At 44.0% G+C, this 25641-nt stretch overlaps 1 protein-coding gene across 1 annotated transcript in view; it reads left to right on the top strand.

Moving 5' to 3' along the window:
• Positions 1 to 25641, top strand: part of LOC121288344 (transmembrane protein 94-like) — a 156242-nt gene that overhangs the window by 121051 nt on the left and 9550 nt on the right. The window contains 3 exon segments of the mRNA XM_041206898.1: positions 675 to 772; positions 4832 to 4925; positions 5538 to 5708. Coding sequence (XP_041062832.1) covers positions 675 to 772; positions 4832 to 4925; positions 5538 to 5708 — 363 coding nt within the window.

Here is a 25641-nt window from a genome sequence, read left to right as displayed (position 1 = left end):
TTTTACACTGTAACAAGCTGCAGAGAATTGTAAGGACAAGAATAGCCTTTCCTTGCTATATGCTTTATGTTCTTACAACTCTCTGCAGCTTGTTACAATGCAAAATTGACAGATGATATATGAGCAAGTCTCCCCTGTTCCTTCTGCCAGTGAATGCTGAGAAGGAAAAAGTGGAAATGCAAATTTAAGAAATAGGGAATTGCTGGTTGTTAGCAGCCTTTTCTGATCTTGGGCTCAATTCCTGTTAATTAGCACTCTACCTACTGACAGTTTGTTGCTTATAGTGCTTATAGGTAAGATAAAAAAAGGGAATAAAACGTTAATATTAATGATTAATATTCCCATGCAATATTAAGACATTTGTGATGGGGTTATCAAGACATTTTAGCATAACATTAATTTCTAATTAACTGTGTAGAATTGTACATATCATTGATTCAATTATTAGACAGATCTTTTATGTATTACACAATAAATCCTACTTTAGCTGACTGATACGTTGTTTGACATAAAATCTTAAATGCATATAATTCAAGAAGAATTTTAATCAAGCATGAACAAATGTTTAATAATTACATGAGTCTCTTACAGTTCAGAGTATTAGAAGAACTGGATACACATGATATGGTCTTATGGTACTTATTATCTTTGCACTTTAATCTTAATTGAAACAGGAATTCAACTTATATGTCACCCGATTGGTTTGGAGAATATGAGAACGCTCTTATGCTGGCTCAAAAGATAGTAGCTTTTTTCATTCTTCTGCATGGATGTAAGTAACTAAGATTATCAAAAGATCTAAAATTGAAAGATATCAAGAAAAAAAACTTAGAAAATCAAGTTATTTAAAATCTAATCTTTATTATGATCTGCATCTGTATGAAACCTTGATGGGATTTTCAGAAGTCTGCTAATATGGATATACATCTGTAATGTTACTCCACTGTTGTAGCTGAAATTATTTCTATACAAAAGGTCATCAAGGCATGGTTTCATTTTCTCTTTCTTCTGAATCCAGAGAAAACCAAAGTCTCTAAGGTGTAAGTATTGAAGTGCATGAGATACAAATTGTGACTGGCCTACATCCCATTTAATAGTTTTAATCTTCTGACTGATACATGAGACTTCAAAATTCTGAAAAAGGATCTCCTGACTTTTGAGCAATTATTGTACAGATTTACATTCTGGCAGATGTTTGTTTTTTTCTGAACTGTTCCTCCTTTAAGTCCTATTCAACTTTAATTATTAATTCTGTACAAGTACCAATCAAACAATGGTGGTGTTTTCTAAGCAAATGGGGTTACACTTTCAAAAGAATTATGTTCATTTGATTGCGGGTAGGTGCCCCAAGTATCAAGATCACCCAACTAAATGGCAAATATTGTGCAACTTAGCCAGCCATTAGTAGATCACTAATAGATATTATATTGAAAAATATTCAGTTCAAGACATTCAATAAAAAACTCAAGGGGCAGGATTTTTCAGTCAGCATTTGGGGGCTGGCCCAACATGCTGACGGGTAAAATGATGCACGATGATGTCGGGCATACATGCTGACGTCATCGCGCTGTCTCGCGATGTTTCCTTCGGCAAGCGCGCACCAGAGTCAGCTGTGTGTCCGCCGATATTTAAACGACCTATTAAGTAAGTGATTAAGGTAATTGTTAATGCTGCCCATCCAACCTTAAGTCCAAGCAGCCTTCGTGTTTTTCAGGAAACCTCATCCACAAGTGCGATGAGGTTTCCTAAAGCTTTTACTAATGTAATAAAAAAAATTTCCTACAAATAAAAACACGTCCCATCTCATGTGACACAGTCATATGAGGGGACATGTTTAAATAAATTTTTAATCCATGATCTAATATTTTCAATAGCAATTCAATCTCCCTGAGGCAGCTCAGGGAGATTGAAGCGCTCTTTAGTGCACATGCTGGTCCTGACTCTCTCTCCTCCCCCCACCCATACAGGTAGCACTGAGCACCACCACTCATGTCTTACACTGAGGGGCCTTAATTGGCCTGCCCACGTAAAATGGCAGCACGGAGCCGATCGCGGGTGGCAATCAGCTCCGCGCCCTCCCCTGCCCTCTCTAACCAAGCCTGCCCACCCCCTGAAAAATTCAGGCCAAGGTGACCAGAGGACTTTAAAAAATAATGATTCTAATAGCAAGTCTACAAGTGAATGTTTCTTTGAGGCTTTGTTCCATAACGTTCAGGAATTCTTAACGCAAACAGAAGACTATTAGTGGAATACATTCATCTTTCTCCAAAACGATTTAAAATGCTTAAAGTTGTGTTCCAGTAGGTTCTTTTCTGTTCAAAGATCTAAAAAACTCTACATGTTGTTAGTGAGGCACCTTAAGGAGTGTAAGTTTGGGGACACAAATTAATGCCCTACCCCATTATGAGTTTGGTGGTGGGTGCATTTAATCAGATTGGAGAGTGGTGGGTAGCGTACCCTCCCTCTTCCCACCACTGCCCCGACTAAGTCCACAGCAGGAGGTCCGTAGACAGCCTTGCTGCCACATCAGCAGTTGAGGAACTTAAGTGGGCAATTAATGCCCACTTAAGGGCCTCATCCCACCACTGCTGGTATTCACCTAGTGATGGGTGGGCACTTCATCATGCAGGAAGCCCAAAAAGAAAATCCTGTCATGTTTGTTTGTGAGTGGGGGGGGTTCCCTCATTATCAACCACTCAGTGACCCCACCTCCCTCATCATCACTCACCTGTGCCTGGGTCCATGGCGATCTTAGTACTCAGATGAGTATAGTACTGACAGTAGATACCACCTCCCCAGTGGTGCTGCTTAGCAATGAAGAGCTGTTGGCCTCTGATTAACTGGCAGCTTACAGTAGGCAGGACCCTCGCACGGGATCCGAGATACTGGGGAAGGCCTGCCACTGCCCAGGTAAGTGTCTGATGCAGTGTGCCTTCTTGAAAAGTGACAACCAGGGGTTCTTGGCAGCTTTCCAGCTGGCGGGCGAAACCCCCATCACCTCCTTTAAATACTGCCCTGGAAGTCTAAAACTGCTAGTGTAATAGTAATTCCTAGATCCAAGAACTGAGAGCAGTGCCTTTACTAGAAAGAAGGAGGTCATTTCACAAACAGCAAAAAAGCATTCGGGATAGCCAGTGAGTGATCTAATTTTATGGTACTGAACAGAATTTCCACAAGTCATTGGTCTCTGATTTCAAATGTCAGGTTCTGAACCAATCACAAACCCATAAACTGAAAATGTTCAAAAATCAGTGATCTCTCCATCAGATTTTATGTATAATGAACCAAATGTGACATCGGTGAATTTTCTGGAGGGTGAAGAGTAAATGGTTAAGTGCTGAAATGAAATTAATGGTCCGGCTTTTGCATTAATGATGGCAGTGAAACTGTAAGTGTTTGATGTTATTACTCCACTGAACTGACAGCAACCACACATGCAGAATAACATGGAAATCCAAAAGTTACTGTCAGTGATTCTATGCTTCTCCAGAGGGTGCGTTATTGAGAAGAGGGGCAGATTTTCGTTATCGAGGTGGGAGGCTCGTTTTGGAAAATTTTCTGATTCAGCAGACCTGTGTCCATACAAATGGCCCCCCGTCTGCATTGTTTTCACTCCAGGGAGGTGGGTCAGGATTCAGTCAGGCCCGCCAAACCCGCAAGCAGTTCAAATGTGGCCAGGGAAGTGGGCAAATGCTGACGCGTGCAGGCTAGGAAGCCTGCCTCAGTTGAATTAAAGGCTATTAGGCCCTGTAACTCTCACCCCTCAACCCCATCTGAAGAAACAGATGTCAGGCCATTTGTTTCTCACTATGAATTCTTGATTGAGCTCCGAGACTTACTAATGGATCAATTCAGCAGGCGCCTGCTTTCAGAGGTGTATATGGAGCGTTTGATTGATTGACATGGTCAGCATGTGTCCTTGAGAAACTGTCCTTACTCCACAAAAATTGCACTGGTGTATGAGATGCCTATTGCTGCAATGGAACCAGCCAGGTCAGGAACGCCATAATGAGGATGGGAATCCTGCAATCAGGTCCTGCTCGCCATCTTTAAAGGTCTCCAAAGTCAGCCTGACTCTACAAAAATGAGGTCCAAACATTCCCCATTCTGCTCTCACCACCAACCCCCACCTCCACACCCCCACCCCCAGCATGCATTCAATGGGAAATCATTGGAATTGACAAGAACTTCCATCTTATGCTGTCAGTCTCACTAAAAAAGCCTTTAAAAAAGTAGCAAGTTGATGAATGAGGTGTAACTGGGGTTGTTAAAGACTCATGAATTTCATAATTAGTGCCAAACACCCTCACTGACCCTTAAAAGTGAATTTCATGTTTGTGGAATGTCAAATTTCTCCTTACTATCTTTCAAAATAGTTTGCTTATCTTTATTTTAGCTTCCATCTTAATCCAATATAATTTTCAGCTGGCAAAATAAAAGATTTAAATTAAAAGTTAAGGGTATTACCGTGCTTTTAATTTCCTGGTTTGCTGTATGTGAATGCTTGATTGTGTCTGGCTGCTTACCACTTACTGACTGCTGCGCCCCAAGACATCTCTTTTACTTGGCATCAGATTTAAACTAATGTCAGGAAGGGGGTAAACCATGATATAGCAATCACGAGATGTCCGTGGGCAGCTTTCTTCCAGGTCAGCAGCAAGTGCCCTTGCTTCTCCACTGACTGCAAAATCAAGGCAATGAAATGCTTGTGACATCAACAATCAAGGTTACAATTCATTGATGCAGAAAATGATGATAAAATTAAATTTATTGGTTGCATCATAAACTTAATTTATGATTAAGTCTCTAAATGCACTCTTCTATTTCTCAGTGTGTACGTCTATGAGTCATGTTCACCGATCCAAACCTTGGTGGAAACAGAGCCCGCTAAGTAACCGATGGTGGTGTGCTGCTGTCATTATTGCGTAAGTGTAACTCTTGCAATAGTTTGACAAAAGAAGATTTGGCTTATCATGCAGATTGCAGTAAAATCTGATAGACTAAATAATGCACAATGCAGACGCTTGAGTACAGGATGTAACTTAAGTAACAGTGAGACAAAGAATGTAATTCATTAGTGAAGAGCTTAACTGCAAATGAATAATTCTCAAATGAATTACTGCAGCATTGCTTTGCTCATTTAAACTCCCACTCAGGCTATTCATGGACACTAAAATGACAACAAATATTAAAATGAAGACAGTCACTTCGCCTCCCCACAGATGCCCTCCCCGCTCCCAATCCCCCGTACCCTCATCGCCCTACTGATTCTTGTACCTAAGAGGTCATGGACAGGATTCTCCCTGCAGGCTTCTATAGGGAGTTAAGAGATGCTGAAATTGAAATGAAAATGTTTTCTGGCTCAAATGAGCAATGTGAGCTTCTTGGAAGCAGTTTTAACAATGGAGCAGACATAACAGTTCCAGTGGGGGTCGAACTTTGATGTACGGAGACTGAGCAGAGGTTGGCCTAGATGAAAAAGAAAGCGGGAAATGTTTTCAATATGACCTCAACACTTAACCATATTTTATCTTTAGGCTTCTTCTTCACGTTATCCAAATAAATGCAGCCTACTGCATGTGGAATCATAAATCCTCAAATCTTGCCTTTCACTTCTTGGACATTCCAGCAGCAACTTGGTTTCTTGGTTTCCTCTGGCTGATCCCACTGATGGTCATTAATGAATTTCTTAAACTTCATGAAATTAGGTGAGGGTGAACTTGACTATTTATTTTGCAGAGACTATACATTTCTAAGACCAAAGGAAATTGGGATTAGAAAAACATTTTCCTAACTACTATATATAAAACGGGAAAGTGCATTAAGTTAACAGTTCATTCCTCAGCAATCAGTGCTGTATATATTTTACATTGGCAAATTAACATTCACAGATATGCATGAAGCTGCCTTAGGGTTGTGATCTCAGAGCTAATCTAGAATCTCGGAAAGCAATTTTTGTGCGGTGGTAGTTTTAAATATAAGAATAACAGATATGCCGTTTCTATAGATTTGTCAGGAGTTTGCCAGTGATGGTTTAATTTGTATCAGTAACAATGGGCTGAACTTTCTGTTTGTCCGGTGGGCCGGCCCGACACAATTCCAATGGGGAACCGGCAGTCTCTATAAAGAAAGGCCAGGCAGCCTCCTTTAGGCTGTTCACCATGGCCAGTGACCGAGCTCCAGAGGAGGTGAGGGCAGAGGAGGAGGAGTGGGGCAGGCTGCAGGGTAGGCCAGCGGGGGGCCAATGAGCCCCTCAGTTCTCCGATGCCTGCCTTGCTGCCCTCCTGGAAGAGGTGTCAAATCATCGGGAGGTGTGTTTCCGGAGGATGGGAGGAGGAGGGGCCCCCCACGTGACCAGGCAGGCATGGTAGGAGGTGGCGGAGGCTGTAAGCTCTCAAGATGCAGTGCGGCACACGGGAACCCAGTGCCGCAAGCGCTTCAATGATTTGTTGCGCTCTGGAAGGATGAGTACCATGTTGGCCTAAGCCATTTTACCCAACAGGTAGCCTTAGCCTTTGAAGCCACCAATAAAGGAGCTATTTTCCAATCTAATGCAATCTTCTCCGAATCTAGGGAATTTTGGAAAATTAAAACCAATGCATCAGCTATCTCACTAGCCACTTCTTTCAAGACCTTAGGATGAAGTCCATCCAACAATTTGCCCAATACCAGTTCCCTGGTGATTGTAATTTTCCCAAGTTCCTCCCTCCCTTCCATTTCTTGATTTACAGCTATTTACTGGATGAGGAATCTATCCTGGACTAATAATCCAGTGAGTGTGGTTTCAAGTCTCATTATGGTAGTTTGAGAATTTGAATTCAGTTTAAAAAATAATCTGGAAATAAAAAAGTTTGTGTCATAAAACAGTTGGATTATCATAAAAACCCACCTGGTTCACTAATGCCCTTTAGGGAAGAAAGTCTGCTGTCAATTGCCCGGTTTAATATGTATGTGACTCCAGGTGCACATCAACATGGTTGGCTCTTAACTGCTCTCCGAAGTGGCCTAGCAAGCCACTCTATCATATCAAACTGTTCAAGGTGGCCCACCACTATCTTCTCAGGGCAACAATGGTTGGCAAAAATGCTGGCTTTGTCAGCAACATCCACATCCCAAAAACTCCTTTTAAATGATTTCTACCTGCTTTCCCAAATCAGCCTCATCTCTAGTTTGATATCATATGTGAACTTGACCACTTTAGCTTAATTATTTCCACTTCATCGCAATGAGCTCTTTTTAATCACAGAAACAAGGCAATATGAAATAAAGAAAATAAACTGGAAGAAGTAGAATAAATAATGTGTGAATAAGACTAATAAAAGCCTCAAATACATTATTATGATAACTATATATGATTAGCAAAGCAGTCACAAGTAAATTAGTTCTCACTAATAGGCAAGGAAATAATTTGTGAACCGAAGCTTGAGGTAGACATCACACATAGGAAGAGGCCTCAAGTCACTATCAATCAAAGCTCCCAGTTTACTATGACATTATAATAAAAAAAACTAAAGTACTGGTACAAATAGAAACTCTGTGGGCTGATGTAATTCTAGATTTACAGATTTCCCTTCTGATCTTCTCAAATAACGTAAGCAATATGACTTGGCCAAACACATATTAAGAGATGAAGCAGGGCTGAAATAAATCATGGCATAATTTACCCATCGCAGTTAAAGATTAATCATTCAACATGCTAAAATATTACTTAACCATCTCCAAGAAACCATATATTTCCACAAGGACAGGACTTAGGCAGCAGGAAATGCACTAATCTGCAACTAGCAATGATAAAAGGGAAATGATAAAAATGCATTGAATGGCAGCAGACTGGCAATAAATTTCAGCAACGACAGAAGGGCTTACAATCTGACAAGTGATATCATCTGAATCGCAGATTAGTGCCGGTTTCAACTATACATTGCATTAGTGATTCTAATCAAAAATATTCATAAAAAGATCATTGAACTTGTTCAGAGAAGGTTCAAAATAGTTTATTTCAAAAAATATAAAATGTGCGCTACAAGTACGACAGAGGACACAAGTCTAGAGTTCTAAATTTTTTAATAATAGTGTGAAATACAATTGAAATGCATCCAAATTTAATCTGCATTTGAAAGTAACATTTTAAGAAATAAAGAATTTGAATGCACAGGGTCATTTAATATACTCCTGCAAATATTAATATTGCAGTTTTGAATTCATCTTATTTGTTTTTCCTCATGCCATGTTGAATTTGGTAAAAAAATAACAAATGTGTTAGAATTTATTTTTAAGATCGATATCTTTATAATTGCTAATTGCTAAATTGCACCATTTTGTTCCTATATGGCTTTCAGGGCTGATAGCTGGGGATGAACATGGAGGCCATCTTCCTCACCCATTCCCAACCCTTCCTGATTTCCCATAGTCAGGTCAACTTTTGACATAGCAGAGCTTTATTTCCTCACTTACACATTTTTATGATTTAGTTAGGTCCTTGCATAATGTGCCTGAAATTCAAAGGCTATTTCAATAACATTACAGAGACGATGATGCATCATTTCAAATGCTCCAGTGGACAAAAGTGAAGCATTGTTGTCGATACTGTAATTCTTTCATTCTATCTTTCAATCTTTTTGATAACTGTTATACTCAACCATAGTTCTCTAAGTACCATTCCTGCTTCTGAGTCAGAAGGTTGTGGGTTCATAATCCCTCTTAGGGACTTCGTGAAAATTTTGGCCATCACTCCAGTGCATAGATTTTAGGATGAGAAACCAATACCCCGTCTGTCCTCTCAGGTGGAAGTAAAAAGATCCCATGGCACTACTTCAAAGATCAGCCAGAGAGTTCTCCCCAGTGTCCTGGCTAGTACTAATCTCGAATCCATTATCACTAAACAGATTATTGGGCTATTATTGCATTGCTGTTTGTGGGACTTTGCTGTGTGCAAATTGGCTCCTGTATTTCCTATATTAGAACACTAACTATGCTTCAAAAGTATGTCATTGGCTGTAAAACATTTTGGGACTTCCTGAAGTTATGAAAGGCACCATATAAATGCAAATTCTTTCTGTCTTTACTATATGAAAATAATTTAAGCTTCAACCCCACCAAGCCCTGAACTGTGGAAAATTCCAGGCATCAAACTGTTAATCTGGCTGTGTTTCAACCAGTGTTTAAAACCAAGGCTTTAGATATTAATATAAAGTTATTCCCATGGGATTACAGTCGAATTCCTTCCCCATGAAGTCACAGAGGACAATCTTTTGGCCTTTCTTGCAATCACTGAAGGATAGCATTAGAAAAGGCTGAGAGAAGGGCACCACACCAATTGGCTTCAAAACAGTTCTACTAACTCAAAAAGAGAAAACAATTCTTCAAAATGGAGGGAGGTGTTAGTTAGGCTAAAAGAATACCTTCGTTTACTTTTTCAAAAGTCAATCATATTAAAGGATGGGAAAACAATCGCTTAAGAGGCACATTCATGAAACAGTTCTGCAGTCACTCTCCTTTCCAGGGATGAAATTCTTCCTGTGTACAATTTTTAGTGAAAAAGTTGTTGAGTACATAAATAGAAAATCTCAATTTGTTGTAGCTTTTCCTAAAATTATTGATGGTGCATTTTTACTGCATTAGTGGCACTCTGAAGTAAAATTAGAGATTGTTTGCATAGGAGGACTGACTTTAATAATACTGTTGTGACAACCTTTGACCTGGAAACAGAACAGTAAGAAAAAATTGTAATTTCTTTAAAATATCCAGTGAATCTGTTTTCAAGAATGTTTGAAAAGGAGTTTGCATCAATTACAAAAAGGATCAATTGTAATTTCCTTGGAAAATAAGAAATACATGAGACCTAATAAAGAATTGATGCCCCTACCATCACTATCCATAGCTCCAGGCTACAATGTTCACGTAAAAGTGTATGTCGCCACAGGAACTCAGACTCCTTGGGCGGGCCAGTTAGATCAATTGGCTTGATGGCTGGTGCGGATTAGATTGGTACCACCAGCTTGGGATTCAATCCCCATTCCTGCTGGGGTGCATTCAGGACCTGCCTCCTTGCCCTAACAGCTACTGGAGGTCATGGCACTATGGGTCAGACCTGCCATCGGTCAGAGAACTGAAGAAGTGACCTGGCAATCCTTGACCTGAAAGCTGTACCTACAGGAAACAGGTTCAATACAAAAGCCATTTATGTGGCCAGAAACAAAGGAGAGCTACGAGCAGGAGAGCTGCAGGGTAAAGGCGATTAGCCCTAGAATGCAGACACAAAGATAGAGCAAACAGTGACAGAAAGAAGAGCACATCAAATTCTTGTGAGAAGAAGAAAATCTCTTTCAGGAAGAGGTCAGCTTTCTGTTTGGCAGAGAAGGATACAGGAACTTTTGGAAGCAATGTGGAAGCTGACTAAAACCTGGAAAGCTGTGTGAATAGCTCTGAGATGCTAAAGAGCTTGATGCTTTCCCAGAAGTGGTCAAACTGTGAACCAGAGTGTTCCTGGTTGAACAGTTGAAAAGTAACTCTGGAAAGCTATACCAGACTGCCATGACCCAAGGGAGAGAAGGTTTGTAGACATGTACCTTCCTGATGATAATTGTGCTCATGAAACTTGGAGGTGAAAGCTGCTGTTGGATAAGACCTCTGACCTGTCCTGCATGAATAAACAACAGCATATTGTGGAACTGTGTTGCTACATAGTACCACATACATGCGGGAATGATGTGGGTACTTGTAGTTGTGTAAGACGTACCTTTGTTGTATCAACCATTTAAAGTGAAATTTACCTTTTCATTTGAAATTATGATTTGCATGTTGGTTCATGTTTAAGATGGTTTGGTTCTGATTCATGTTAAAGTCTTGTTGGTAAATTCTTCATTTGGGGGTCGTTTGGTAACTTTGGTTATTTTGGTTTATGGTTCCCCCATGGGGATTGTAGCAATGTTCATAGATGGCCCTAGTTGTCATCATTGGCAGTCCTGCGATTTAAGGATGATGCTTACTTAGGGTTGCAAGTTTCTGCCATGGGTCTTCATGGGACTGAACAGGCTGATTTCTGATCTGCAGATTTTTGGGCACATGAGGCAGGACATTCCACAAAGTAGTGAAATCCAGAGTGCAAGATTTGCTTCCTTTTCTTTCTTTCTCTGCTGATGCTCTGCATCATCATTAAGACACTTTGACTCAAAGCATGATGCAGCTTGATGGACCATTTTAAATGGTTGGTAGCAAGCACCTCCGAGTCATTAATGTCAATGCTGCTGAGCTTCAAGGCAAACTTCAGGGTGTCTTTGACGTGTTTTCTTTGCCTCCATGTGTCCAGTAATGCTAGCCAGTGTTAAGCAGGCAGCCTCTGAGGGTGGGTGGCGTGAAGTTCGTTCATTCAAAACTCAATTCAAAACCCATACTATGCAAAACTAAAACAAAAACAAAAATACTTGGAAAAATTCAGCAGGTCTGGCAGCATCTGCGGAGAGGAACACAGTTAACGTTTCAAGTCCAAATGACCCTTCAACAGAACGACGTAAAAATAGAAGAGAGGTGAAATATAAGCTGGTTTAAGGGGGGTGGGGGGGTGGCACAGGTAGAGCTGAATAGAGGGCCAGTGATAGGTGGAGATGACCAAAAGATGTCACAGACAAAAGGTCAAAGAAGTGTTGAAGGTGGTGATATTATCTAAGGAATGTGCTAGTTAAGGATAGAAAGCAGGACAAGCAAGGTACAGATAGCCCTAGTGGGGGTGAGGTGGGGTGAAAGAATTAAAAAGGCCAGAAGTTGGAGTTGGCGGAAATGGCGGAGGATGGTCCAACTCCAGCATGATGCCACCACCAAACACATCTTCCCTTCACCCTCCCGGTGGCATTCTGCAGGGATCGTACCCTCAGGGACACACTGGTCCACTCCTCCATCACCCCCTACACATCAGCCCCTTCCCACGGCACCTTCTCATGCAACCGCAGAAGGTGCAACACCTGCCCCTTTACTTCCCCTCTCCTCACCGTCCAAGGACCCAAACACTCCTTTCAAGTGAAGCAGCATCTCACTTGCACTTCCCTCAATTTAGTCTACTGCATTCGTTGCTCCCAGTGCGGTTTCCTCTACATTGGAGAGACCAAACACACACTGGGTGATCGCTTTGCAGAATACCTTCGGTCTGTCCACAAGCATTACCCAGACCTCCCTATCGCTTGCCATTTCAACACTCCACCCTGCTCTCATGCCCACATGTCCGTCCTTCGCTTGCTGCATTGTTCCATTGAAGCTCAACGCAAACTTGAGGAACAGCACCTCATCTTCCGACTAGGCACTTTACAGCCTTCCGGACTGAATATTGAGTTCAACAATTTTAGATCATGAACTCTGTCCTCCATTCCCATCCCCTTTCCGATTCCCCCCCTGTTTTTCCAATAATTTATATAGATTTTTCTTTTCCCACCTATTTCCATTATTTTTAAATATATTTCCATCCATTGTTTTATCTTTACCTTTTAGCCTTTTTTGATTCCTTCACCCCATCCCACCCCCACTAGGGCTATCTGTACCTTGCTTGTCCTGCTTTCTACCCTTAATTAGCACATTCCTTAGATAATATCACCACCTTCAACACCTCTTTGTCCTTTTGTCTGTGACATCTTTTGGTTATCTCCACCTATCACTGGCCCTCTATCCAGCACTACTTGTCCCCCACCGCACCCCCCCCCCCCCCCCCCCCCACTCCCACATCCCTTAAACTAGCTTATATTTCACCTCTCTTCTATTTTTACTTAATTCTGCTGAAGGGTCATTTGGACTCGAAATGTTAACTGTGTTCCTCTCCGCAGATGCTGCCAGACCTGCTGAGTTTTCCCAGGTATTTTTATTTTTGTTTTGGATTTCCAGCATCCGCAGTGTTTTGCTTTTATCTATGCAAAACTAAGTTGGGAACATTTAAAATTGTGAGTGTGCCCCTTGATGTCTTGTAGGTAAAGATACTTTCCAGTCAACACAAAGCCATGTAGACTAAAAGGGACCAATTTCAAGTTCCTCATCTGTGCTGAATTGGCTGGTCTGAAACAAGTGGTGCTACAGTTTGCCTCAGAATGACCACATGGGGGATATACTGGCAACAATGAAATAATGTCATGTTGTGAGTCAGCACCTTCAGGGGAGAAGGAAAAGGCATTCAGGATACAAAATTGAACAGAAACATAGGCACATATAACATCTGTTGGTTGTTCCAGACAACCTGAGTGTAATACTGGCAACAATGGAATCATATCTAGTCTGAGTCAGTATTTCAGGAAAGCAAGAAGGGTGTCAAGGATACAAAGTTGAACAGAGGTGTGGCCATTTGTAACATCTATTAGCAGTTGCATCTGGACAATTTGAATTACACATTTTGTTCTTAATTTGTTTATGGATAGAGTATCACTGCTCATAGGATATTGTGAAAGTTATAGTTAGGGGAGAATTAGCAGTTTATATACAATGCAGACCATACCCAATTCTGTCTGCACTTAGAGAAGTAATTGATTACTTGTCTGCCAGTAAAACTTGGAACATGAATGTATCTTTGTGTTAAGAGCATAATTTTTTTAATTCATTAAAACAAAACAAAGAATTCTTTTGTTTGTAATGAATAATACACCTCTTCATTAGAAACAAAATGGGTACTGTGCAAAGCTTTTATCCGAGAGATAATATTCTGTCATAATTACATAGAGAAAAACAGCTATGATGGGAAAATTAGTGATAAAACATCAAATAAATTAAATATCTGAATAATCCCCATACTTATAACAAGTAACTATATTGTATACAAGTAATAAAAAAGGGCACTTCCCCAGTGATCCAGTAAATGCGCCATGTAGCACTGAGCCATACTAACTAGGGAAGTCTGAGGTATGATCATATTCTAAGTTAGCCAATTTAGCAACAGGATAATTTTTTTTTATTCATTCACGGTATGTGGGCTTCGCTGGCTGGGCCAGCATTTATTACCCATTCCTAGCTGCCCCAGAGAAGGTGGTGGTGAGCTGCCTTCTTGAACCGCTGCAGCCCATGTGGTGTAGGTACACCCATAATGCTGTTAGGAAGGGAGTTCCAGGATTTTGACCCAGTGACAGTGAAGGAACAGCAATATATTTCCAAGTCAGGATGGAGAGTGACTTGGAGGAGATATTCCAGGTGGTGATATTCCCATATATCTGCTGCCTTTGTCCTGCTAGATGGTAGCTGTGGGTTTGGAAGATGCTGTCGAAGGAGCCTTGGTGAAGTCCTGCAGTGCATCTTGATGATACACACTGCTGCTACTATGGGTTGGTGGTGGAGGGAGTGAATGTTTGTCAATGTGGTGCCAATCAAGTGGGCTACTTTGTCCTGGATAGTGTTGAACTTCTTGAATGATGCACTCATCCAGGCAAGTGGGAAGTATTCATCAAACGCCTGACTTGTGCCTTGTAGGTGGTGGACAGGCTTTGGGGAGTCAGGACATGAATTACTCATTGCAGGATTCCTAGGCTCTGACCTGCTATTGTAGCCACAGTATTTCTATGGTTAGAGCAGTTCAGTTTCTGGTCAATGGTAACCCCCAAGATGTTGATAGTGGGGCATTCAGTGATGGTAATGCCATTCAACATCAAGGGATGATGGTTGGATTCTCACTTATGTGGCTCAAATGTTACTTGCCACTTATCAGTCCAAGCCTGGATATTGTCCAGGGCTTGCTGTATTTGGACGTGGACTGATTCAGTATCTGAGGAGTTATGAATGATGCTGAACATTGTGCAATCACCAGCAAACATCCCCACTTCTGACCTTATGTTAGAAGGAAGTTCATTGATGAAACAGCTGAAGATGGTTGGACCTAGGACACTACCCTGAGGAACTCTTGCAGTGATGTCCTGGAGCTAAGGTGACTGACTTCCAACAACCACAGCCATCTCTCTTTGTGCTAGCTATGACTCCAACCAGCAGAGAGTTTTCCCCCTGATTCCCATTGACTCCTGTTTTGCTAGGGCTCCTTGATGCCACACTCTGTAAAATGCAGCTTTGATGTCAAGGGCAGTCACTCTCACCTCACTTCGGGAGTTCAGCACTTTTGACCATGTTTGAACCAAAGCTTGTAATGAGGTCAGGAGCTGAGTAGCCCTGGCGGAAAACAAGCTGGGCATCAGTGAGCAGGTTATTGCTAAGCAAGTGCTGCTTGATAGCACTGTTGATGACCCCTTCCATTACTTTACTGATGATGGAGAGTAGACTGATGAGGCAGTAATTGGCTGAGTTGGATTTGTCCTGCTTTTTGTGTACAGGACATACCATGGCAATTTTCCACATATCCGCGTAGATGCAGGTTGTAGCTGTACTGGAACAGCTTGGCTAGGGGCGCGGCAAATTCTGGAGCACAAGTCTTCAGTGCTATTGCCGGAATATTGTCAGGGCCCCATAGCCTTTGCATTATTCAGTGCCTTCAGCCTTTTCTTGATGTCACGTGGACTGAATCAAGTTGGCTGAAGACTGGCACCTATGATGCTGGGGACCTCCGAAGGAGGCCAAGATGGATCATCCGCTTGGCACTTCTGGCTGCAGATTGTAGCAAATGCTTCAGCCTTATCTTTTGCAATGACGTGCTGGGCTCCCCCATCATTGAGGATGGGATATTTGTGGAGCCGCCTCCTCTAGTGAGTTGTTTAATTGTCCACCACCATTCATGACTGGGCATGGCAGGACTGCAGAGCTTAGATCTGATACGTTGGTTGTGGGATTGCTTAGCTCTGTCTATCACTTGCTGCTAATGCTGTTTGGCATACAAGTAGTCCTGTGTTATAGCTTCACCAGGTTGACACCTTGTTTTTAGGTATGCCTGGTGCTGCTCCTGGCATGCCCTCCTGCACTCTTCATTGAACCAGGGTTGATCCCCTAGCTTGATGGTAATGGTAGAGTGGGGGATATGCCAGGCCATGAGGTTACAGATTATGTTCGAGTACAACTCTGCTGCTGCTGGTGATGGCCCACAGCACCTCATTGGATGCCCACTCTTCTCTAGATCTGTTTGAAATCTATCCCATTTAGCATGGTGGTAGTGCCACACAACACGATGGAGGGTCTCCTCAATGTGAAGGTGGGGCTTCATCTCCACAATGACTGTGCAGTGGTCACTCCTACCAAAACTGTCATGGACAGATGTAACTGTGGCAGGCAGGTTGGTGAGGATGAGGTCAGTATGTTTGTCCCTCTTGTTGGTTCCCTCACCAACTGTTGCAAACCCAGTCTAGCAGCTTTGTCATTTAGGAATTGGCCAGCTTGGTCAGTAGTGGTACTACCGAGCCATTCTTGGTGATGGACATTGAAGTCCCCCACCCAGAATACAGTCTGCACCCTTGCCACCGTCAGTGCTTCCTCCAAGTGATGTTCAACATGGAGGAGCACTGATTCATTAGCTGAGGGAGAGCAGTACATGGTAATCAGCAGGAGGTTTCCTTGCCCATGTTTGAGCTGATGCCATGAGACTTCATGGGGTCCGGAGTCAATGTTGAGGACTCCCAGGGCAACTCCCTCCCGACTGTATACTACTGTGCCTCCACTTCTGCTGGGTCTGTCCTGCCAGTGAGACAGGACACACCCAGGGATGGTGCTGGTGGTGTCTAGGTCTATATCTGTAAAATATGATTCTGTGATAATGACTATGTCAGGCTATTGGTATTCAGTGGCACCAAGGATGAAGAATATAAAAATTGTCTGGCATTTCCAGTGCCAATCAACTATTAGTACTACAGTAAACATGTGTGTGGTTACACAAGAGCTGGATTAGACTTTGTTGGGTACCAATCTTTTTTAATATTTGTTTATGGGATTTGCGCATTGCTGGCTCGATGAGCATTTATTGCCCATCCCTAACTGCCCTTGAGAAGGCGATGGTGAGCTGCCTTCTTGAACCACTGCAGTCCATGTGGTATAGGTACATCCACAGTGCTGTTAGGGAGGGAATTCCATGAATTTGACCCAGCGACAGTGAAGGAATGGCGATATATTTCCAAGTCAGGGTGATGTGTGTCTTGGAGGGGGACCTGCAGGTGCATGTATCTGCTGCCCTTGTCCTTTTAGATGGTAACAGTCAATGGTTTGGATGGTGTTGTCTAAGGAGTCTTGGTGAGTTCCTGCAGTGCATCTTGTAGATGGTACACACTGCTGCCTCATGCCAGAAGAATGATTACTTGGTACGGGATAGCTGACATACATTGTTGCCATCAGCTGAAGAAAGCTAAGGGAAGAAGTCTAGACTGATTTTTTTTCCCTCTTCTCAAATAATCTAAGAAATTAGCTCTTCTGTAGCATTACTCAGAATGATACAAGACCTGGAACATGGGTTTTGAAATAAACATCCTTTGTAGCCTCAACTCAGTTGTCAACAAAGCTCCTATGGTTTCTGAATCATTGGTGCCGAAGCAGAGCCTAAGCAATGTGAAAGAAAACTGATGAAACTTTTTTAGAAAGCAATTGATCATAAACATTAATATCATGGATTGGAGACATGGTCCAGCAAGTTCTAAGCCCTGGGGAGACAGTGGTGTAGTGGTAATGTTGCTGCTCTAGTAATCCAGAGGCCCAGGCTAATGCTTTGGTGATATGGGTTCAAATCCCACCATGGCAGCTGGTGGAATTTGAATTCAGTTAATAAATTTGGAATATGAAACTGTCATCAATTGTTGTAAAAACCCATCTAGTTCATGAATGCCCTTTTGGGGAGGAAATCTGCCATCCTCACCTTGTCTGACCTCCATGTGACTCCAGCCCCACAGCAATGTGGTTGACTCTTAACTGCCCTCTGAAATGGCCCAGCAAGCAAGGGCAATTTGGGATGGGCAACAAATGTTGCACTTGCTGGTGACGCCCACTTTTCATGGAAGAATAAAGAAAAATCGAAGGGCAATATATTCTATCCTGTGCTAACCTGCATAAAATTGACTCTTGATACAGTTGCACCCTCTTTATGCAGTGTTTCACTAACACAGAGGGGGGAATCGACTCAGATTTGCACTTAGGGCGGTGATGGATAAAATGATATTTTACCTGCCAGCTGCAATGGCGGCTTTTCACGCTGTATCGTCCCAAAGCCGCCATATTAATTACGCATTCCCGGGAAACCCACTGTTTCCATGGCGGATGGGCTCTCATTCTCCCGCCTGCCATCACTTTACCATTTTATCATGCTGGGCACCATATTTAAAGTCCAGCCACATGCACACTTCTCAGTGCTTCCAGCACTACTGTAGGGAAGAAGTTCAAGAAAGGCAAAAACTGCAGTCCCAGGTCTAAAGGCGCATCACTCGAATGCCTTTTGTTGCCGTGAAGGTCCACGCGATGCCCTCTACCCCACTCTGGCTGCAGGATGGTCAGCAGCGTGACCATCCAGGCTTGGGAGGTGGTGGCAGTGGTGGTCAGCGCCAACGCCCTTAAAAAGAGGAAGCCACCAGGGCCGCAAGAAGTTGAATGATACCTTCCGTTCTGCCAGAGCAAGTTACTCTTCTCATCATTCTCAACTCACCCAATCACAAACCCATCACACATCCACAGGTCCCTCACTCACTTACATTTCAAGGGACATCATCATTCACTCTCCCTCACATACCTTCATTGTCCTTAGCCGGTCCATGGGACACTCACCACCCACACATGCCAAACATACTTATTATCTGGACTGGCAGGCAACCTGTTTACACTCTCTCCATCTCTATCCATGCAGGACAAGTTGGGATACAACAGGAGAGGTCGCAGACTGTTGGAGGAATGCCTGAAATCAAAGTCCATAAGGACTTTGAAAACAGAGCCATCCAGCTGGCCCGTGACAATCTGGACCATTCCTTTGCTGACAGTGAGGTCGTCGGTGCTCTACCAAGTGAGGATCCCGCAGGGCAACATCCATCAGAAAACAATGCTGTGAGTAATGTGTCCTGTTTCACAGGCCACTGCCATATACTAATTATCTCAACTTTCTTTCGCAGGCACATCTGGGAAACAGCCGACAGAGTCTATGGCCCAGGGCCTCCAATCAAGCCCCGAAGAAACCTCTGAAGAGAAATCTGGAGGCACCCTCCCTGAAGTCCCGTCACAGCGCTCACTCACACCCTCCACCAGCGCAGAGACACACACCTTGGTGGGATTTAGCTTTACAGTAGCCTCAGGATCACAATCTGGTGAGCAGGGTGCACTGTCTGTTCCACAGCAGGCTGCAGCAGGGACTTCCCAGGTTTCTAGGTGGCCAGAAATTTGTTGAGTCATGTATTTTGGTAAGAAAAATCAAAAGGCAGACCATTATTTAAATGGTGAGAGACTCCAAAAAATGCATCACAAAGGAATCTGGGTGTTCTTGTGCATGAAACACAAAAAGTTTGCATGCAAGTGCAGCAAATAATTAAGAAGGCAAATGGAATTTTGGCTTGTATTGCTAGGGGGTTGAAGTTTAAAAATAGGAAAGCTTTGTTACAACGATATAGGGTGTTGGTGAGGCTGCACCTGGAGTACTGTGAACAGTTTTGGTCCCTGTATTTAAGAAAGGATATACTGGCATTGGAGGCAGTTCAAAAGAGATTCATTAGGCTGATTCCTGGGATGAAGGGGTTGACTTATCAAGAACAGATAAACAGGTTAGGCCTTTATTCATTAGAGTTTAGAAGAATGAGGGGTGATCTTATTGAAACGTACAAGATTCTGAGGGGGCTTGACAGGTAGATGTTGAGACGATGTTTCCACTAGTGGGGGAATCTCTAACTAGGGGACATGGTTACAGAATAAGGGGACATGCATTTAAACCTGAGATGAAAAGGAATTTCTTCTCTCAGAGGGTAGTGAATGTCTGGAATTCTCTACCCGAGAGTTGTGGAGGCTAGGTCACTGAAGTATTTAAAGAGAACATAGATAGTTTTTGAAATATTAGGGAATTGAGGGTTATGAGGAGCTGGCACGAAAGAGGATTTGAGGCCTGGGGCAGATCTGCAATGATCATATTGAATGGTGGGACGGGCTTGAGGGGCCGAATGGCCTACTCCTGCTCCGATATGTTCTTATGAGTCCAAGTCAGATGACAAGCCTTTGGACTCAGTCATGTCATAGTTGTTAGAGCTGCAAAGGCAAGCTCGGGAACATCAGGAAGGGATGTCCGCTGCACTCTCAGATTGCAAGGCACGATGGAGGAGCCCATCCACCTTCAGGCTGAGGTGATAGTGCCAGCATGCCAATACACTGAGGTCAACACTGATAGGGTGGCGGCCGCCAAGGAGACCCTGGTCCCGGACGACACTCCTGCACTGCTGCATGGGCTCAACTCCATCGTTGACACCACAGTTGGCCTCCAACTGTGTCTACATGAGAGGGCTGCAGGGCAGCTCAATCTCACTCCAGCTACCCCTTCTGCTCACGGAGTCACCCATAGGGATGGGGATCAGCAGGTGTACCTCCCGGGGTCATCCACCCAGGTGACTCCAGGACTGGCTGGCCCATCCAAATACCCTCTTCCTGTGACCCATCAGCTCCAGCTCCACAGGCCGAGGGTGCCAGTACCACACAGTGGGACCTAGAAAGCAGGCCTCCAGGTCTCGGCCCTCCAGAGGATACCTGCCAGGGTCATCACAGATAGGGCGTAGCAGTCAGCAGGCTGCCTCAGCTTCTGCTGTGGATATTGAGAAGATGTAGTTGCACAGCCTGGGCATGGGTGTTAATCACTTGTACAGAATGTTCACTATGGTCAATAAACTCCCATGAATTTCTCCCTGCCTATGGCTCCTTGTTCTGATGAGCAATATTCATATCACTCAGATGTGAAGCCTTTCTGCACAAGATAAAGGCAGGTGTCTCAATCCAGGGCCTCTTCCCTGTGCTTTGTGCAGCCTTCAGACCAAAGTGATGGTCCGGCCTCACACTCCCTGATTACGTTACTAATGCCTGCACATCGATGGTGCTTGTCATAGCTGCCAGAATGTTGTGGGTAGGTGTCACAGAGTACCATCATTTTCTGTGTGCTCTCAGCAGCTTTAAGGTGGGGCTGGCCCCCATCTTTTCAGCATCTGTGACCAGTGACGCTGTGCTCCTGAAGGGCTCAGGTGCTGAAGGCAGACAAAGGATCAGATGCTTTCAGAGTTTCATGGCTGCGTCTCTATGATATAACCCTGATCACAGAGCATAAGCAGGCTGCCCTCCACCAGATAGGAGTCAGACATTCTCAGAGGCAATGTGAAGAACTATGGAGTGTCCTCACTGCAAGTTATCATTATCCTCCTGCAATTGAGCGACCATTAGGGCTTCCACTGTGTCTCCATGGCAGGAACATTCCCACAGAGGGTATGTGCTCTGCCATAAGCCAGGCTGGAGTCAAAGGTTCATAGATGAAATGTGAGGATCCATGGTGTCTCCTTACTGCATGTCGTCATCATCCTCCACAAATCTAGCAGCAATGAAGGCCTCCCTAGCATGCCTGCCTCATCTGGCCAGTGCAAGGACCTCATCCCTGTCATTGTCGCCTTCAAGGATCTTCTCACCCTCATCCCCATTGGCGTCCTCTTCATTGGAAGAGACCTCCAGTTTCTCCATCTCCTCCTCAGCCAGCTCCTCTCCCTGTTGCAGCACCAGGTTGTAAGGAGCACAGTAGACGACAATGATGCATGATACCCTCTGTGGACTATGTTGCAGGGCACCACCAGACTGGTCCAGGCACCAGGACCTCATCTTCAGCATCTCGATGGTGTGCTCCACCAAGTTGAAAGTTGCAACATGAGCCTTGTTATACCTTCACTCTGCTGCAGTCTGAGGCCGACACATGATGTCATCAGCCATGTCCTCTCCGGGTAACCCTTGTCCCCTGGGATCCAACCCTGCAGCATGTGTGGATCCTGGAAGACTTCAGGTGTCTGTGACTGATTGAGAATGTAGGAGTCATGCACACTCCCTGGAAACAGTGCACAGACCTGCAGGATGAATTTATGGTGATCGCACATTCAGCGAATGGAATCCCCTGTGGTTGACATATATGATCGCATGTTGCAACGGAGATCTGAGTGCCACATGAGTACAGTCGATGGCACCCTGCACCTGTGGGAAATCTGAGATCTGGGTAAATCCAATTGCTCTTGCATTCTGGTTGTCCTGGTCCCAGGCGAAATGCACAAGTTGTGTGCCCTCATGAAGACAGCATCCATGACCTCATGTGGGTGGAGGCTTGTGATATCCCACAGAGGTCACCTGTGGAGCCCTGAAAGGAGCCACTTGCAAAGAAATTGAGCGCCATGGTCACTTACTTGACCACTGGCAGTGGATGCCCTCCATGTCTCCGTGGCACCAAATCCTGAAGTAGCTGGCAAATGTGACCAACCACTTCCCTAGACATGCGCAGTCTTCGGCAACCCAGGTTCTTGGTCATCTGCAGAAATGAAAGGTGGCATCTATGGACGTTGGGTCTAACTAGGCGCCAACCATCGATGGCTCACTGTGGCTCCTTGGCTAAGTTTGGGGAAGCCCCAGCTGCCCCTTCTTCCAGAGGGTGCTGCTCCTCACTCTGCGCAGCCAAGCACCCCAGTCGCTTTCTTCTCCATCATATGCCACAAGGCATACAGATAGGTCACCAGGCTCCATGATCCTGATGTACTTCTGCAGGATGAAAGAGAAAGATATGTAATATCACAGTTAGGGGATCTTCTTCCCTTGATTCCTAAATTTGAAAAATTTATTTACATACTAAATGAAAGTGGCCCCAACACAAACCCGTCTGGATTACCACAGACACAATGATTGCAGGGAAACCCTTTTATGGGAGGACACAAAACTTGTTACTCCTTGGCAGGCTTCTCAAGATTCCAGAAAACTTTTTTTTACATGCAACCTGTGTGATTGTTGGGTTTACACTTATAAACCTGAATGCATGTACACGGGAATGTATTTAATTCTATGTGCAGGCAGATTTAAATGTGATGCATTTGTATAATACCCGTATTAGTTATAATATTTAAGGAGAAACTTGAAAAGTACATGGGGGAGAAAGGAAGAGGAGGAAATACAGATATAGTTGGATGATACAGGATGGGCCAAGTCTCATATGGAGCATAAACACCATCAAAGACCAGTTGAGCCAAATGGCCTGTTTCTGTGATGTAAGTTCTAATATCTGTTATTCAGGGAGTACCCGTGATGCTTTTATTGTGCTATGATCTAGTATGCTTACATTATTTGAAGGTCCCAAGAGAATAGCTGTTTGGAGGCTAGGGCTAGTGTGTGCAGTCTCTCCCAAATTACAACTGAGAATAGCATAGGGATGCTGAAGCAAAAACTGTAAGAATGAATGTTGAACCGTATAGAAACCCGGTCCAGCAACATCTCGGTTTTAAAATACTCATCCTTGTTTTCAAATCCCTCCCTTGGGCTCACACCTACAATCTTCCAAGATTCTGATTTTCATCACTCCATTGCAGTTGTGCCTTCAGCAGTCTAGGCCCTAAAATCTGCACTTCTATAGCTCTCTCTTCTCCTTTAAGACACTCTTTAAAACTTAACTCTTTGACCAAGCTTTTGGTCACCTCTCCTAATACCTCCTTATGTGGATTGGTGTCAAATTTTGTTTGTTTACACTATATAAATATAGGTGGTTGTTGCTCTTTACAGAACTCCCTTAATGGAAAACTCATTGAATCCGGTGTGAGATTTGCCCTTTGGAAAGGCCCAAACACCTCACTTACACCAATATAAATGGGTTTAAAGTCACTGCAAACTTTCAGCATTGATAGATTTTAGAAAACTTCAGCTGCCCTCTCCAGTTTTAAGATGTTGTTAGGGACTAGAAACAATGCCAAACTTTTATAGGAGCAATTAGGGTGATGGGGATGCAAGATGTTTCTTTCTACGACTATAAATATTTCACACTCTTACAAAGAATAAAAATAGCTAGAGCGTAAGCATTCCTTTGAATACTTGGGCAGAATTTAGTGAAGCTGCCAGGAGCGAGAGATGAGGCAGGTGGGGGAACTTAATTGTACAGGAGGCAAAATGTCAGCTTCAAGGTGGTGGGATGAAAGTTGGGAATTAAGTTGTTGGCAGATTAAAGGCGGATTGTGGTTTCCAAACGCAAGTGGCAGGAAGCTCTTTTTAATGTAATGCATGCTCATTAAAACACATGGTCACCAGATTAAATTGTACCTTTGCGATTAAGGCTGCAGCAATGAGAAACACATGCTTTCAGATTCACCACTGGCTAAAAGTGGTGTGTAGCAGGTGGGGCAGCCTTCCCTTCAGATATGGCATGAGTAGGAGCTGCTTTTCTACTATGTGGAGCTTTGTTGGACCTAGGAGAGGAGGCTGAACTGTTACATCAAGCTCAGGTGGCAGCTGCCCAGGGAGGTCGGAGCATGGCTGTTCGCAGAAGGGAGGGTGGTGGCTGTTTAGGGAGGTAGGGTGACAGTATGGGGTGTCAGATCAGCTGGTGGTTGTAGCAGCAGATTTGCGGAGCGGTCAGATCAGCAGTTTGCAATCAGCAGCAATTAAACATCCAAAACAGAGAAGGTTGATAAGGGAAACACTGTTGATGTGGTGTATACGGATTTTCAAAAGGCATTTGATACAGTGCCACACAACAGGCTTCTGAGCAAAATTCTAGGTCATGGAATAAAAGGGAAAGCAGGCTCTTGGATAAAAAATTTGTCTGAGTGACAGAAAACAAGTAGTGATAAACGGTTGTTTTTTAGATTGGAGAAAAGTCTGTAGTGGAGTTCCCCGGGGGTCAGTGTTGGGATCCTTGTTCTTCCTGATATATGTTAATGACATTGACTGTGGTGTGCAGGGCATGATTTCAAAACTTGCAGATGATACGAATACTGGAAGTGTCAACTGTGACAGGGATAGTCTTGAATTTCAAAATGGCATAGACACGTTGGTGGATAGGGCAGACAAGTGACAGATGAAGTTCAATGCAATGAAGTGTGAGGTGATTCATTTTGGCAGAAACAATATGGTGAGACATAGGCCCGTAGCTTCCGTGCTCCCCAGTGTCAGATTTGGGGGGGTAGCCCAAAGGTGCACCAGGGAATCCCTCTGGCAAGTTCCCAGGTAAGGGTTTGCACGGCAATTGCCCAGAAGTGCTAGCTTCCTCTGGACAATTGCGCTGTACTGGGACAAATCTGAAAATGCGGTTTAAATCGCAAACTTCGGATGGTTCTGCTGGGGTGAAACCAATAGTTATCCAAAAAAAGTTAGAAAAATTTAAACTTCTTCTTACTTCTGGGTAACTATTGTAAAGGCCCCGGCTGACCACATGGGACTCCCACAAGCCTCCAAGCACCACCTGCCCCCCACCCCCCCACCACCCCACAACCCCACCCACGGGAGTCCCCCCTTCCCCCGCCGACCTAGGACCCCCTTGACCACAGAACACCCCCCTGACCTCTGACCCACACAACCTTGGCCACCCCAACCCCGGATACCCTTCCCCCAACCTCGGAACACCCCCCCCAGACCATGGAATGTTTCCCCCCCCCCACCACCACCCTGATCTCAGAACTCCACCCCCCCCCCCCCACCCCCCCCCTTCCCCACCCCCCACCACGCCCCAACCTTGGAACCCCTCGACCTTGGAACACCCACTGACCTTGGACCTCCGATGCCCCCCTGACCTTGGAACCTCCAAAACTCCCTCCACACTCCCAC

The sequence above is a fragment of the Carcharodon carcharias genome, chromosome 15 (assembly GCF_017639515.1).
Source record: "Carcharodon carcharias isolate sCarCar2 chromosome 15, sCarCar2.pri, whole genome shotgun sequence".
NCBI lineage: Eukaryota > Metazoa > Chordata > Chondrichthyes > Lamniformes > Lamnidae > Carcharodon > Carcharodon carcharias.
This window is presented reverse-complemented; position numbering and strand designations above follow the sequence as displayed.